Source organism: Calonectris borealis, chromosome 1, assembly GCF_964195595.1.
Source record: "Calonectris borealis chromosome 1, bCalBor7.hap1.2, whole genome shotgun sequence".
Lineage (NCBI taxonomy): Eukaryota > Metazoa > Chordata > Aves > Procellariiformes > Procellariidae > Calonectris > Calonectris borealis.
This window is the reverse complement of record NC_134312.1, coordinates 196,883,360-196,900,381: the sequence shown is the minus strand read 5'-3', so window position 1 is coordinate 196,900,381 and position 17,022 is coordinate 196,883,360. Positions and strand designations below refer to the sequence as shown.

Below are 17,022 nucleotides of genomic sequence, written 5' to 3'. Positions count from 1 at the left end.
CTGATTTTTGACTGTCATGCAAATATTTTTTTTAGCCTTGAATCTGATCTTTAGAATTTGGATCAGTCCTCCTGAAGACTAGCAAGGGAGTTTTGAGATGCAGAGTCTTGTAGGGATCTCAATTTTATCTATTGATGCAATACCGTTCCTGAAATCTTTGTATAGGAGCAGGTGTACATAGATGCTTCCACCTCATCGCAGGACGGTGCCATCTGTTTCTGACACCTGTAACTCTACAGATTGCTTGTTATCAATCCTCACACAGTAATTTCCTCACTTTCCTTACCAAAATGTTGGAAATTGGACAGTTAAAAGGCAAATAAATTGCATTTCCCATTGAAATCCTCATGGACTGTGTTAATTATGAGTATATACTTGTTATGTCTCCTTAGTTCAAACACTCAGGTAGATAAAAAAGACCTGGGAGTTTTGAAGCGGATCAAAGAGGTTCAGTGATTTCAGCGTGCAGTGGGTCTGCCCCCCTGGTCCCACCATCAGCAAAAAGGATATTCAGGATCAGGGCCAGCATCATTAATATATACCCTGTTTCGTGCAGAGCAGCAGAAGAGAGACATCAATGGCAGAATAAGCTTAGTAAGCTGCTTTTCAGACCCAAATGAACCGAGAAATTCAGATTTATCCCTGAGGAGAATAGCACAGTCTAATTTACAAGGACAGCTTATAATATTGACAAGGACAACATAGAGATGTGCACTTCAAATGTTCCAGTCAACAGGAAAGCTAGAAATATATAAGACAAAACAACCTGATGGGTTTCTGTTTTAATTAAAACTGGACTGATTTCAAGGGCTTCCCCCTACACATCTCCCTATGCCTTCTGTTGTAACATCACCATACTGCCTAAACAACCCATGATTTTTACACGAGAAAGACAGATATTTGTGGCTGTTGCTTTTATGAATTTCTTATTTCGTGATAATACCTACTGCCCAGTTAAGAGGCCCTTTAAATGAATGAAAGAATCTGTAAGAAAATACCAGTCCTGCACAAAGTGTGTACAGGCTTTAACTGACATGAAAATGGATAGAGGGCAATAGCTATGCTGGTTGAACTCTCTTAATGTCCTCTCTAACATCCCCTATTGTATTATTTAGGTCTTCCAACATCATGAAGTTAGTCTTGACATGTTGCGAAACCTGGTATTCCTCTTTGCAAATGCAAGTCATGGGCACAAAGAGTTTCAAAAGCTGTTTTGCACTTGTGGCTCTTTGCAGTTGCAGCATGAGATACTTGGAGACATGAGGGAGCATCTCTGCTGGAGCTAGCTCCCTGTAAGCTTAGCCTGGAGCCAGAATGTAATTGAGCAAGTTGGAAGATATGCTCCCAGTGGCTCCACACAAGCTGGGGATCTGAAAAAGTAGGAATACATTCCTGGGGTATTGCTCTGACAAAGCCATACTGCTTCTTTGCCTGATGTAGTATAATTGCCCTAAGGATCCATTTGCACACCCAGGCCACAGTCTTAAAGATCTAAAATATCTAAAGCACATATGCCAAAATCACCTCTGGAACAATGCTCTACTTCACAAACTCATACCATCAGATGCATCTCTGTGGAAGGATTCTTCTGATTTTTAGGAAGGGGGTAGGTAGTGTCCATGGCAGAATACTGTCCCCCATTCCATTCATTGCTGAGGACTGGTTGGAGACATTGTTTCTGTATTATTTTTCAGGGACTGTATACTACAAGACTATAAAACTACAAGATACCCTTTTTTCAGATTCTTGCATACCCAACCCTTTCTGCTAACACAGAAATGTTCATTTTTCATCTGTATCCAGACCAATGTCTGCCATCTCTAGTAATACATGGGAACAAGGTGTCTAACTCTATTTTCTCCCTCTTTCTTACTGACTCTAGCTCCTCGGCTAAAAGTTTGAGACTAGTGGGAGGAGCTGAGGAAGAGAACCAGACATTCCTGGCCAGTATTCAGGAATGAGCTAAAAAGCATCAGCTGAGGAGAGACTGAGGGTAGCAAAAAGAATCAGTAAGCTGTGCAAAGGTGTTGCCCAGCTGACCATAAATGTTTTCAGAGGAGAGTTCTCAGAAAGCTAAGATAAAGACAAAACAGATTGTCCAAGCAGTGGCTTGAGCAACCTGACACTACCAGAACATTACCCCTTCTTGCTTCATCCTTGTAATTGAGTATATCCAGAGAAAAGGATAGTTCACTCAAGCAGGATATGAACTTAATTTAGGTTGAAAACCTCACTTCCCTGAAGTGACTTATCCTGAGTAAGCTTTAGTTCTTGTGCCATTCATGTGAATATGATACTGTATTTGAGCTGATATCCTAAAGACAAGCTACACTAGTGGTTTCACATCTTTATACAGGACCCTCTTGCTTCAAGCCCACTTAGAGCACATCAGAGGAACCAGAGTCTGTCTGGACCCGTTTCTGCAGGCAGACCATGTAGTCATTCTGGTGTGACTGATGGTGCAGAGAGAGCAGCCATGCAGAGCCAGTGGTGTGACCAGTCAGCATTACGTGGTACCTGGTGGCATTTCTGTACACATCTGTTTTGTGCTGCAACTTTAGAAGTGCTACAAAGGGGAGAGCAAGGGGAACTGGCAAGGTAGAGTGCAGTATTGTTGATGAAAAGAAATAGTGATATCCCAATAGCAAGCAACCCATGCTGTGTTTGCATTCAGGGAAGGACAGCTCCAGCCCCACATTGTCCCCAAAAGGAAATCTGCAAAAGACAAAGTAAATCTGGCACCTCTGTCAAGTCACCAAGCTTGGGGTTCAGGTGGCCAAAGAAATCGTGTGTAGAGTGTAAATGTTATCCAGCTGTTTTCCACATCCACAATAGGATAAGGTGAATCTCAACCTGGAAATGCCCATTTCTCTCACTGCCATTCTGGAGAGTTCAGCATCACATGTCAAGATGCAGACTTCTATTCCTGTAGATGACTAACATGGGTGAGATGAATCCTTCCTCTAACGACCTCAGTTCTCAGTAAGACACCCTTAGGAGAGCTCTCCTCAACTTGTAGCAGACCTTCAGGCTCAGAGACTGAGGTGAGATGACTGTTACAAAGCTTTGAGCTTTGGCCCCTAGGGAAACATCTTTCGCTGTGCTCTTGCTTTTTTTGAAAGTCATTGCAGATCTGTGTGAATGCTACAGACCTTGTTTTCTTTTATAGGGCTGAGTCCCAAAGGCCTTAGAAACACATAAAAGTCATGTCCATACACACCAAGTAAGTCACCCTGATGGTCTTTTCTTCTCTCCTTTGTAGGACATCCCAAGCAAAGGCCAACCACCCCAAAGAATGGATTCTCCCCCAAACCAGGAGAGAGTCGAGACAGTGAAAAGCAGTTCGTTCACAGATTGAAGGAAAAGTGTGATGAGCAGTCCCAGCAATTAAGCAATATTCGAGATGAGCTTAAAAGGGCCAGCTGTGGCTTTGATGTCTTTGCTATAACAACACAGCACTTCTTCAGGCGGGTAAGTGCAATGGGTACTTTTTACCATGGGAAAGATAATTTGTCTTTACACCAGTCACTTGCCCAAATTTATTCCACAGTCGTCGAAACTTTCTTCTTGAGAGCAAAGCATGTAATTTCTTTGCAACAGTTACTATGAGGAGGGAATTATTATTTGATGCCATGTATTTGAAAATCAAAGTTCAGGAACTTGTAAGAGGAAGAATTGTGACTGAAGCATTTGCCTAAGCACGGAGGGGTTTCAGGATGGTTTTCGGAGTGAAGCAGATGCAGAAACTTAGAAGTCCCAGTCCCTGACTGCTACAGCTGGCATGGAAAGTGTAACTGAGATATTGATACTTGTGAACAAATGCAAAAACCATCCATGCATTTAGTCAACCAAAGGTGTTGGATGAAGGAAAAGATTTGCTTTCTCACAGAACTTATCTACTGTTCCTGTTCCCCACAAGTCAGGCAGAGTGGTCCCTGTTACAGAGCTGCCAATTCCTGAAGACGTTAGAATAACATTATCTCAGCATTTAGGAGATTACATTCAGCAGGTATAGAGAACATAAAGGAAATTTTGTCAGTAATTAGAGACGCTTATTTATTCACTAAACCTGAGACAAAATGAATAAAGTTTAAAAGACGACCACAGTAACCATGAGGGACTTGTAGGTATTGCTTGTTTCAAAAGCTGTTTAGTGATCTGGGAAATCTAGCTGGGCTCTGAGTCCAGGCCTGGTTCGCCTGATGCCCATGTATTTTGTACCATCCCAGGTTAAGCTGGTGTCCCAAGTACTTCGTGAAATAGGCAGACGATCACCAGCAGTAGGACCCAAGGTTTGGATAATGTCCTTGGTTTGTCTACTTTTGGAAGAGACAAGAGTAAACTTTCACTATTAAATAGGAGAAAGAAAACCAAAAACCAAACCACAGGTTCAAACAGTCTTTACAAATTCTGAAATACTTTATTCAGTTATTTTTTTATATTAGTGGGAAAGGTTACCTTTGAACAAATACCGTAGTTCACACTTTTCTCTAAGTAGGAGCTGATCTTGCCAGGGGGAGCTTCACTGAACTGAAAAAACAGGGAATTTTTAAAAAGTACTAAAAATTTTAAATACCTTCCCAGGGGATTTTCCCCCTCTATTTTTCTTTAGTTTTGACATTTCTGGGCTTGATGGGCATTTGTAAAGCTTTTTTTTGCTTTTTTTTTTTGGAGCTGACTGTGGAGTGTCCTTGATTAAAGCAGAGGGAAACAAAAAAGGGCAGAGCAGTGTTTGCTCAGCTTTGTCTATGCGTTGTCCACTGGGGAGAGATTTTTCATCTCATGCCTCATTCACAATTTGCTGAAGGAATTCTGGAAGCTTGGGCATATCTCCTTCGTCTCCTCTGGATATGTTTTAAATGAGAACAGCTGCTGCAGCTGAGCTTTGAGATGACTCTCATCCTGTTGGTGCATGTTAGATCTGTCCTGAGAATGCCTCCTAAATTGAACACCTCGGGACTTTATTTAATAGAGTCCTCTCTCCAAGTCCTGGCCGAGCATAGCTGTGCCTCGTGTTCCCAGCTGCTCTGCACTGTCAGGCCAGCTGGGGTTTGCAATAATACTTCTCTGAGTGCCTGGAGGGCTTGGAGGTAAAAAATAATATACCTGTGGAATTTAAGCGCCTTCAGGCTTGGGGAGGATTAGATGTAGATTTTTTTTCAGATCTACTGCTGGACTCGCTTACCTGTGTTCAGCCTGAGTGTCAGTCCCTTCTGGGCTTGCCTGGTCGCCCTGGAGTATAGATATCTGCACATCACTGTTCAGTGCAGTGCAAGACACTTCTGTCTTGCTGCTCGCTGCTGGGAGCCGTGTAACATGGACCCTCCCAGGCAAAGACACCCCTGGCTTCCCTGGGAGACGCGCTGCACAGTCAGCGTGAGCCCAACAGTTATCCATTAGGCACTCAGATGTGGTACCTACATTAGGAGTATGGTTGCTTTAGGCTTCATTTTTAGTGAATGGAGGCAGGTGAGCACTTCCAGGAGACTCTTTACAGCTCCAAAGATATGAATTTCTGCTTGAGGTACTTGCCTATCTCAGCTGAGGCCTCCAGGGAGGCCTAAGGCTGCTGCACTTTTAAATTCAATGCTTAAGTTGAGGTCCTACATGTAGTGGGATGATCTGGGACTACTCAAGCAATTGCGTAATTGGGCCGTGTGTTGTCTTGCAACATAGACACAGACTTCCAAGTTTTTGAGTGTCATTCGAAAATACAATCTGTAGACATTTTCTGAGATGGCATTATTGTTTGAAAGCTTGAGCAAAATTGCGTTGGCTGGCTTTGAGTTAGGGCAGCATGGAAAAAGAAACTTTTCCCATTATAAAAATAATAACAGTGTGTGTTTGTTTCTGAGAAGCCTGCAGGCAAAATGGTTGAGGTCTGAGTAGAACTGCAGTTTGGCAAGGGAATAATACTCCTTCAGGAACAAGGTGGGGCCTTATTCTATTCCAGAGAAGTTTGGTGGTGATTTGTCCAACTGGCAGTTCTACTCTGCTTAGCAGAGGGCCCAATCTGGTGCTGATAGTTACCCATAGCCTAATTTTAGTACGTCTCTCTCTCTCCTTACACCACACCAAAATAATGTCCAAAACATAGATTTTTCTCTGAATTGGAGCTGAATTCTGTTGGAAAATGTGCTCCCAGGCAGCGAGGACTGGACTGAGTCTTAAAAGCAACCCAAGGACCAGTGTTTTGCACACAGGTAGGAGTCTCCCCGTGCTCATGGCTCTCTTGTCTTGCTCACAGTGTTTCTGTTCTCTCTCCAAAGTTGGGGAAAACACCAATGAAAGTGGTCCAACAGACATGTTTAGCTGAAGAAAGAGAGTGTCAATATGTAGTAAAGAGTGTTGGCCCACACTGGCAGTTTCTTTGAGTGCTTTCCAATTTTAAGCACTTGCTGTAGCAACCCTAAGGTTGCATGACCATTTTCTTTGGGTTTTGTTGGATTTGTTTTCTGTCTGTTTCAGACCACTGCTGAATGGTATCCTGGAATCATCTCTCTCTCTTAGTTGAAAAAGCTCTTAGTAGGCAAGGTTCATTTAATAGGCATCAAGGAGTGCACAACATGTAGCAGTACTTAATACAGACCCATTAAATGACAGCTAAACCAATTTGCTATCTTGGGAAAAAGTCAAGGCAGTAGAAGCAGGTGATGACTGAGGCAGCGGACAAAAAAAACCAAAGCTGTGGTTCTGACATAAGCATTTAGCTAGTTATGAAAAGTAATGATTGCAGTGCCTGTGGACAGCATGGCTTCTAATTATTATTTAATTAGCAGATTAATTAGTTAAGGCCCTCAGATGTGCATGCATGACTTCTCTTGACTTTGGGGACTGCGCCAAACTTATTCTGAAGAGGAGCAAATTGAGTTTGTCCTAAATGTTGGATGTTCATCATGTCAATAAAATCTTTGTGCTGTGCGGGGTACTCCAAAGTGAACAACTGACTGGTGGGAGTTGGAGTGATACCGAGAAGATGATACCATGAAGACTTTTTAGAGCAAATATCACGAACGGCTCCTCCTGACTTGGGTCACTCCTGAGCTGGTCTGGCTTGTTAGCCCAGTAATAATGGCAGTCCTGGCCCAATTTCAGCCCTGTTCAGCGAAGTGGCCAGCAGCAGTCCCTCTTGGAAGTGGTAACAGTGCCATCTATAGGAGAGCAGGGCAAAGTGACAAATTCTGGAGGGTAAATCGTTCTGGACACCAACAGGGAGAAAAAAAAATCCACTTTCGTATCTCTAGTACACCTAGAGCAGACGTGTTTTTGCTGAGGACTGTCTTGGCCAAACCATGCTAAGACACTGGAAACTGGGCGAATGCCTTTCTGCCAGAACAGCATGCCCAAACAGCTGAAAAGCGGAATCTGGTTAGCAACTTCTGTCTCTGAAATTTCAAATTAGGACTCCAGATCTACAGTGCATGTGAGGGGGAAGGATCCATTCCAAGGGTGGGAGCAGGTAAGGGAAAGCGTTATGCTGGGGTAGTCTGTCCTGTACTCTGCACGAGCATGGAGGCATTTCCAGACTTGCAGCACAGCCTCGTGCTGCAGTCTTCATCACGGGGGGAAAACTGTGCAGGACAGGTTCCAGCATGCGGGCACAATCAGAGCAGGTGGGAATGGGGTAACAACACAGATGCCCTGAACAACATTTGGGACAGCACTGCAGTACTTGATGGTATCCCAGCACTTTGTGTCTACCAACATTGGGAAAGATGTGTCACCAGTAACCAGTGTGTGTGCTTGTCTCCACACCTGAGTGTGGGTACTTTTGGATGGATATACAATACACATCTTCCAGACAAGTAAACACACGTAGTAGCGTCCTGCAAAATCTAGGATGGACAAAGAAAACCTTTTCCCCCATTCAGATAACTGAGATATGTGTGTGCTTGTGTGTATTTTTCAAAGTAAGGTTTCTGTCCTGTCAATGGACAATACGCCACCCAGTGTCATGTAGCTACCTTGTCCAAATGCTAATGATCTTTTGTGTTAGAGGCAAAATTGGTTGCACTAGTTATGAGGTGCTTGGCACTTCCCACCATTGCCTCCAAAACAGTAATTTGGGCTAACATTTCAAGTGCCTATCTCAGGCTGAGCTGAAAATGGTGTATTTTCACAACTGTCTCTGTGAATGAGTTTAGGAGAAATATATGTATTGTTTGTGCCTGGTGGTGGCACAGTGGTAAGAAGCCAGCACTCATCAGAAAGACTGACCTTCTGGCGTTCAGGGGTACTACTTTCCCAACATTTGCAAAATATGTTAGAATTTGGCCCAAGAATAGTCCTTAGAAAAGTACCACTCCTCCCTCATCATTATTACAGCTTGGCTAGATTTCCTGTATTGAGCAAGTTCAGTCTTTTCTTTGCTCCTGCTGGAGACCAGAGCAGTCAGAACAACTGAATCTTTTCATTCTGTATCCTGGAAAAAATCCATTTTGTGCTCATCAAACTCTCACAGTTTAGGGATATGAATCAAAAACATTTTATTGCAAGACGAACAAAACATTTTGTTTACTTGGGAGGAAAAAATTATAAAGAAGCTTTGTCATCATTTAGGGCTTTCTAAACTGCTTTTAAAGTAGAAATGCACAAGATTTGGTATTGAGGGCTACTAGTTACAGTAAAACAGAGCAGTAAGAATCAAGAGGTGCTTCTTGCAAGCGTTACGATGTAGGCTCTATAATGCAGCTGCTCTGGGACCCGCAGGACACTCACACACGGTCAATCTGCCCCAGGAACGGATCAGGGTTTGTGAACTGAAGGAAATTGCCTTCTGTAGACCCCCTGCTTATTTGCTGTGGGTGCTAAAAGACAGGCAGCAAAAAGGTAAGGTGCTGTAGGAATAGAAACCTTAAAGCAGGCAGCGCCTGCTCCACCGGCACAAATGGGTCCAGACAGGGCTTGTCCTCTGACACTGCAAAAGAAACAGAAGCTACGGGGAGAGAACAAAAATCTCTACTGACATCTCACAAGCAGAGTCCCCTGATGCTACACAGGGCCTATATGAAGATCATTTCATCCAAGCTCTCCACCTCTGTGCCAGTGTGTCCCTCATTTTCTGCTCACGTAGCACCTCTCGGTGCTCAGTGCTCTGCTGCTGTGACTGCAGAGCCGGGCAGTCGCTGCACTGTGCCCCTCGGATCTGCCAGCAAAACCCACCTTTCACCTAGCACAGGATCTAAGGGATGTTTTTAATCTCCCTGTGCCTCAGTGCCCAGCTGTTAGATGGGGACACCAGGCAACTGCCATCACATGAGGGTGCCGCGGAGGGAAAAAACTAGTATTTTGATGCACTCCGATATCAGGGTGAGACGACAAAAGAACAGCCTGAGGAAAATCAGCACTTTGCAGTCAGTGCAGAGGATAGCATGGGTAATAAATAAGGCCTTGAGCTACATAATAAATGAAGAAGATAAGCAAATTCAGAAATGAATGCTGACATGCCTATTCACTGAGCAAAGCGGGAGTGCTGTGCTGTACCCCGAGCTGTGGCTGTACGATGGATCCACCCCACGGAGTGGACATCCATCCACCTGGGTACTGCACCACTTCACTGTGCTGCTGCTGGTTTTTGGATGCAGTCACACACACATCAAAGGGGCTTGGGAGTGTGAGCTGGCTGGGGTGGAGATGATGATGGGGGATATTGGGTATTGCGAGAAAACAGAGAAGTGCGCTACTGAGGTCTTCCAGAGTGGCACTGTGTGAGATGGGAGTGGGGCCAGGCGGTGCAGTCTCCTGCTCCATACATTTCAGTTCCGTGCTCCTGGATAGTGCAGGTCCCACGGCAGGATTTCCTCTGTGATGTAGCCTCACTTGCACAAGCTCCAAATGGGGCAATTAGATAACCTCTGCCTCTGAGGGGCACCCCCTTCTCCCAGGTCTGGCTGGGTCTCCCTGCTCCTGTGGGGCTTGTGCCATATGGCTGAGGAGGAGAGAAGAACCAGGAAAGCGATAAAAAGAGGAGGCAGAAACTTGCTGGGCCAACCCTGTCTCTAATACGATGGTCCTGCAGAGCGAGGAGTGGGAGTGAGTAACTCACCCCAGGGAAGCAGGCAGGGAGCAGCAGTAGCAATGGCATTTGGAGGGGCAGGAAGGGAGCAGCAGCAAACTCCTCTCCCTGCCTGAAATCCTGAGGCTGCAGAGCAGGCACAAAGACTTTGCAGAAGAGTTTTAAGGGGAAACGTGAAAGGCTGATGTTGGAGCAAATTCAGGTGGGAGCATAGCTGGGAAAATGGTAGGTGAAGAACTAATCGCTTACTAAAAAGGCTGCTTCTTCCTTTTGTGTCAAGAGGAGATGCCTCAAACATGCTAATTGTGCATGTTTTCAATTGAGTAGGAGCTAAAAGTAGAGCAAGTGAAAAAAATACATACATATATATATACACACATATATATAAAACTGGTGTTAATCAAGGGCTAGTTATCTTCACCCAGCAATTGGCCACTGGGGACTGCACAGTGGAAAAGGAATAAAAAGGAGTGCTCGGGGGACTCTGCTTGTGAGATGTTGGTAGAGATTTTTATTCTCTCCCCATAGCTTCTGTTTCCTTCGCGGTGTCAGGGGACAAGCCCTGTCTGGACCCATTTGTGCAGGTGGAGCAGGTGCTGCCTGGCTTTGCCTGGCATGGCTGACCGTGGCACACCGCTGCCAGCACTGTGGAGATGGGTTCATGGTAATGCCGGACTAATCCTGATGGAAATAACCCACTGACTCTGGAGGCAGGGGGAGACAGGGAGGCAAGTGAGTGAGAACCTGTGGGCAGCACAGGCAACGTGTACCAAGCTGTGGCTGAAATGGGGCTGTTTCACAGAGCCACTGGCAAAGGTGGTGCTAGGACAGGGAGGAAAGATGCCCAGTGGTCCTGCCTGACCTCTCTGTCTCTCTTTTTGGAGCAGTAACTAATGCTAGGCAGCTCTAGAGGCATGTCACTACTTTTGATTTCTGCACCTGGCTGCACCTTCAGTGTTTTACTCTACAGGTCACGATACCACCCGATGCACAGCACTATCCTCAGGCACCTCGTACTCAAAAGGGTCCCTTTAGGTAAGACACAAAATGCTGCTATCCCATCACTATGTAGAGCTTTTAAGTAGTGAATACACATGTCCTGGGGCAGCCTCAGCTGGGGACAGACCAGAAGGGTCTCTCACCAGCTTTGTAGGCAAACTGGCAGCAAATGTTAGACTTCTGCAGATACCCTACACTACTCCCAGACAGCGCGGCGTGCTCTGCTTCAGTCCCTGCAAGGCAGAAGGAAGAAAGTGCAGGGAACCTCTTGGCTTCTCCCCCTGTCCTCAGTGGCTTTCTCACAGCCACTGCTGTGACAAATAGTGCAAATTTTGGTTTTGGGGGTGGAAGAACATGCTCCCCTGGAAAGCGCTGGAGTAGTTAAATGGCCTTGCTTTGAAACAACCCCCCAATTAGAGTATGTTTGTATACCATGGTTGGAGAAGAATTTTGTAACACATAAATATTTCAAATTTCAAGATTAAAAAAAATAGCCCCAGGCATTCTAATGCTCCTCTTGAAGAGGTTTTAAATGTCGATTAAAAATTAAAGATCTCTTTATTTACATGTTGTCCTCAAAGAGAAATATATTTAGGCTGTGTGCCAAGCATCAAGTAAAGGTGAATTTATTTTGTCCTTTTGTTTATATTATTGATCTCCGTGTAAGCAAATGACTTTGACAGCCCTGATTTTGTACTGCATTCAGAGGAAAAAAGCAGAATAAGGGTCAGGAGTGGCTCTTGTGATGATGGCAGCCTCCAAGCAGGTGGTTGGCTTGAGGGATCTGGCAACGCATTAGGAGCTGTGTGAAAAGCAGTGATGAGTAATAGGCTCCAGTGGTTTTGCGGCCTTCGCTCATGCAGGGGACAGAGCAAAACTCAAATCGCAATGTTTTCATGCGTTCTTTAAGTTCAGCAAAGGAGTCAGTGGAAATGTGTCTCTTTTCTAAATCCCATGCATTTTTAATTCCTCTTTCACAGTTAACCAAAATTTCATTTTCTAAGATTCATAATTTCTTTTCCACTTTAAACCGGAGGATCTATTTTTAGTTAAAGATTCCGTTCTTTGCAAGAAACAATGGTCCTGCCATTCTCAGGTGAGTTGCTGAGTCACAGTAACTGTTCATTTTTCAATCTCTTGTTAGGTTTGGCCTTCATTTCCACAACAGAGAGCTTGGGAGCTCTATTATCTGTTTTAGGACAAGAGGAAATGGCCTCAAGTTGCGCCAAGGGAGGTTTAGATTGAACATTAGGAAAAATTTCTTTACTGAAAGAGTGGTCAGGCCTTGGAACAGGCTGCCCAGGGAAGTGGTGGAGTCACCATCCCTGGAGGTATTTAAAAGACGTGTAGATGAGGCGCTTAGGGACATGGTTTAGTGGGCATGGTGGTGTTGGGTTGACGGTTGGACACGATGATCTTAGAGGTCTTTTCCAACCTGTATGATTCTATGATTCTATGATTCTATGATTCTCCAGGCCTGAGGACAATGTCAGGATCTCTGTCCTGCTTGGTCTTAGCACCACAGCCACACAGTTCTGGCCCCATCAGTTGTCTAAGGGTACTTGTGCTTACTGTGGTTATGTTTCAGCAAAAAACCCTGAAAGCATCACATTGTCCATCAAAGGCAATCCAGTAGGGAACTGGACAGAGTTTGTTAGAGCCATAGCTTCAATCTGTCAATACCAAAATGTTCCAAAGGATATATTTTAGACACGGGGTGCCAGAGTTTTCCATTAAACTTTGTTTCATCAGAAAAAAAAACAATAGTGAATAACGATTCTAGCATCCAGAAACTTTGACTCTTGGATCAGTATTTTGTGCCAGAAATGTATTAGCAGCATTTGCTCTAAAAATGTGAATGGATGTTCTTGGTACAGGCAGTCTGGAATGGCGCTTTCATAGACCCTGTGTGGCTGCTGTGCATGTGCAGTGGTTAGACCTGTGGCAGAGTAACTGTGGAACTATTAAGTGCTTTAAATCCATTTATAACATCAGACTCTATTTACCAGCTAAATGGAAATGATTGTGAACTGACTGGGAAGTAGGAATGCTTTTCTCTGAATTAATAACTTTCTTGTCTCTGAATTAACAGTTTTCTTTTTCAAAATTGCCTGAACAGGAGCTGTACTGTTAGACGTTTCTAAATTACCTTTCCTGGACAGTTGAAGAGATGAGAAGTCTGCACCTTCCTCACAATATATCAGGATTGATATCAGGCAGCTCCAACACCAGCAAGGTAGCTACAGGACTCATACAGGGCCCACAGACATATTAGGAAGTGCAGTACAGGAGCTACTGCTGGACACATGCTGCAAAGGCAATTTCCTCAGACCAATCGTCATTATTTTTTTTTAATTTTATTTGATTGGTTCATTGGTTGCTCTCCACAGATACTCTACCAAGATTTCTAGTAAGAATGTAACGGAATAAAGACTTTGCAATTCATTGTAGATCAATAGGTGCAACGTTCATCTATGAAAGTATTACTCACACCAGAAACTGAAGAATTTTTCTGCTTCCATGAGAGAACAGAAATATTTAACAAATGAAATTTTATAGATACCTTTCAGGGAATTTTGCGAGGCTGGACAAAGTTTTCACTGAGAGGGAGCAAATAAAGAATCCATAACTCTCGTTAGCAGAGGGGTGGCTGAGCGCTGGCCTGTCCGGGTAGGAGGGATCCCTTCCTCTCTTTGGGAGTCACAGAGCTGAGCCTCCCTTCAGAGACAAACCTTTCAGCACAGCTCTTGTTTTATACACATATTCAGAAGATTTCACTTTCATTTCAGTGTATGATAAGACCAAATGTCAGTCTATAAAGTTGCTGCAAAGTGGGAGGCCATGCCCCGATTCACAGATAATCTTCAGAATTAATTTCAAGACCAAATTTTTGAACAAAAGTCTAAGGGAGGTCACAGTCAGCCTAGAGGGGGGGCAAATCCCAAGATATCCACCCAGAAGAAGCAGTGACCACCAAGTTACTTGACACATATTTACATGCTGGCGGTTACTTTCCAGTAACCAGTCCCTCTGGCAGATCCATGTCCCTCCCGCCCATGTGGCCAGCCTCAGGCATCACCTGATAGCTCAGTCTGTTGCTGCAGTTTCACATGGAGATGCCCATTGTAGCATGCCAGCGGCTCTCCTGCCCTCAGATACACACCCATGGCCTCCCCTACCTTGTCCCTGCTTGTATTTTTAGACCTCTGGCAGTAATACTTTTGTTTGGTGCTTTTACATTACCCCCAGGGCAAAGTGGCATGGCTCCATTAATATAGACATGTCCAATAATGACATATATAGGCATCATAATAATAATGGCAATAATGATCAGTGCAATAGAAATGAAGTTTGTTTAAGGGATCTTACTGCTTCTGCAGCCTAGTAAGAGTGATTTATTATCCATAACAAAGGTCTGGCAATGCTAAATGTCCATCAAACCAGCTACGTGCCAGCTTTTTAATTGCAGAAATAACAGACTCGATGTATAATTGCCTTGATTTGGTTTTAGCCATCACAAATCATAAAGGCTAGTCTTACTTATCTACTTATTTGCCAGTGCAATAAAATCTGTTTAAGTAACATTAGCTTGTTGCATTTAATTGAATTACACAGAACAAGGAACAAAAAGATGTTGTCTGGATTGAATTGGGTGCATTAAAAAGCACTTGGCTGACTTAATGTATTCCTTTTAGTTAATATTTGACCTCTATATAACAATCTCATTAAAATTTAGGACATTAACATTTTTATTATTCCAGAGTTATCCCGACAGAGTGCTAGACATTTTGCAGATGGTATAAAGATGATGTTCCAGTCCTGGAGTGCTTAGCATCTAAATAGGCAATAGCCCAATTAAAACTGGGGAGTCAAAGTGACTGAGTCTTGGAGATTACCATATGTCTAGTTTATTCGGGGATTTATATGGAAAGATAGTCACGTGTTTGTGTACGTGCACACGGATACATGCACCTGCAGGCAAGCACACGTCTACAGTCTGTTCTGCTGTCTCAAATATCCTCTGGGAAGGCATGTTTTCAGCAAGCGTACGGAGGATAGGGCTGGAGAATTTCAGGGCCTGGGATCACCAATGGGGTCCCAGTGACAGGCACCACCGGAGAAGGACCAGATGGTGCGGTGTCGTGCCAGTGCATCACCTAAGTGAGGGCAGGCAAGAAGTCAAAGCAAAGCCACATACACCGGGAGGTGTGGAGGCAGCTCTCTATGAACTCTAGAAGAGAGCCCAGTGAGTACAGTTTCCCTTCTGCAGACAGGGATATTCCCACTGTTCATGTTCATTTGCACCACACGGGTGTGATGAATATTTGACATCCCACACAAGTTCGTCCCACCTGCCCTTGGCGGTGTTCCCTGCGGTGCAGCACGTATCTCTGGGCTGCTGCAGAAATGAGCAGCAGTACGTGTCCTCGGCAGCACTGCTGGGCTGATGGCTGCCTCCGAGGCAAACAGGCTGCACAACTATTCTTATTATCTCACTCTGATTTCATCTGTGGGGAAAAAATAAGCTACATTTCTTCCTTATTTTTTATTGCTTAGTACACTGAGAAAAGGGACCTTGGTGTATATAGTGTAGAGAATTCTGTTTGGAGAGACAAAAAAAGGAGCATGTTGTGTAATTGTATATATTGAATGCTACTGCTAAAATAAGGAGGCTGAAGTAAAACTGAAATTGTATACATTTATCACAAATATAAACATCAACTTCTTGTCCATTAAGCTAACAGGAGACAATCATGAAGTATTATAAAGGAAAGCTAAGATACCTTTACAGACAAATATTGAGTAGTCCCAGAAATCTTTAATGTGATGTGAGCAAAACTTAGTCCTTAATGAAGTGTTTCTTACCTTTGAGCTAGAGATGAATAGATATTAGAAAGCAAACTGGAGGGCTCTCCTCTGCTCTGCGATGGGCCTTCTGTGCCAGTCAGAGCAAGGGGCTCAGTGCAGGGCTCATTCCAGCAGCCATGGGCGCAGTGTAGGTGTCAGGTGAAGGGGGTCTGGCCTCTCGCAGAGTACCCACCTTTGGTCTACAGTCAATGGACAGACCCAGAGGGATGCTTCCCCGCAGGGAAAGCGGGGAAGCATCCTCCTCCACAGATCATACAAGGAGCCCTGGCACCTCCGGTGTGTTGGCTGGGGAGCGCTGGGGTTCACCACCACTTACGAGTGAGGTGCCTGAACTTGGCCTTTATATGGGGCTGTGCTTGAGATGCCTTTACACATCTGAGGTTTGGTGCCCCAGGCACTTGGCTGCACGCTGCTGGAGGCCCCTCTTGGTCCCATGACTCTTCTGTTCCGTGCAGGGACTCAGTTTCCCCAAGAGCAGAGAAGGCTATTTTTTCCCTTCATCTGGAGTACTGCATCACCTGGCACATGGGACATTCTTCCTGGCATAGTCACCTCGCTCAGGCCGAGCCTTAGCTCGGAGGATTGGTCTGACCACAAGACCAATTACTACTTACCAAGTAAGTAGTAATCCCTTCAGCAGCTGAAGTTGGCTGTATTTCTGGACATGGCTTTTGGAGCTTCTTGAAAAAACTTGTGTGAGCTGCCTGCTTTAAGCTGCCCCACATTTAACTCCAGGCAGGAGATAAGCACCAAGGCAAGACTTCAGGCAGGAGGCAAAGCCCCCCGGCCCTCTGGAGAAGCACTCTGAGCATGCTGCGGCAATGACAACCCACAGATAACTTGCAGGCTAGGGAAAGAGATACTTGATATGTGTAGGTGCCTGCAGAGTTATTCTGTCGTGGAAAGTAGGAGGAAAATGTTTATGAGGGACTGGATGTTGTCCATGGCTCTCTGCATTTCCGCTGGGATCCATATTGCAAAAGAAAAACGTTTTGGGGTTTCTTTCTGCTCTGACTGTAAAGAAACAGAGAACACCTCTAGACTTGGCACAAGTTTCCAGATCTTTGGCCTGATTTTTTTGCTTTCACTTTTTGTTAACTGGTATTTTTAAAAGCAAACACATTACAAAGGAGCATAAC

At 44.5% G+C, this 17,022-nt stretch overlaps 1 protein-coding gene across 1 annotated transcript in view; it reads left to right on the top strand.

Annotated features, from left to right (window-relative positions):
• The window catches only part of MTUS2 (microtubule associated scaffold protein 2), a 287,663-nt gene that overhangs the window by 224,737 nt on the left and 45,904 nt on the right, over positions 1–17,022 (top strand). Inside the window, exon 8 of the mRNA XM_075139830.1 lies at positions 3,263–3,471. Within this exon, the coding sequence (XP_074995931.1) occupies positions 3,263–3,471 (209 nt within the window). The remainder of the gene's footprint in view (positions 1–3,262; positions 3,472–17,022) is intronic.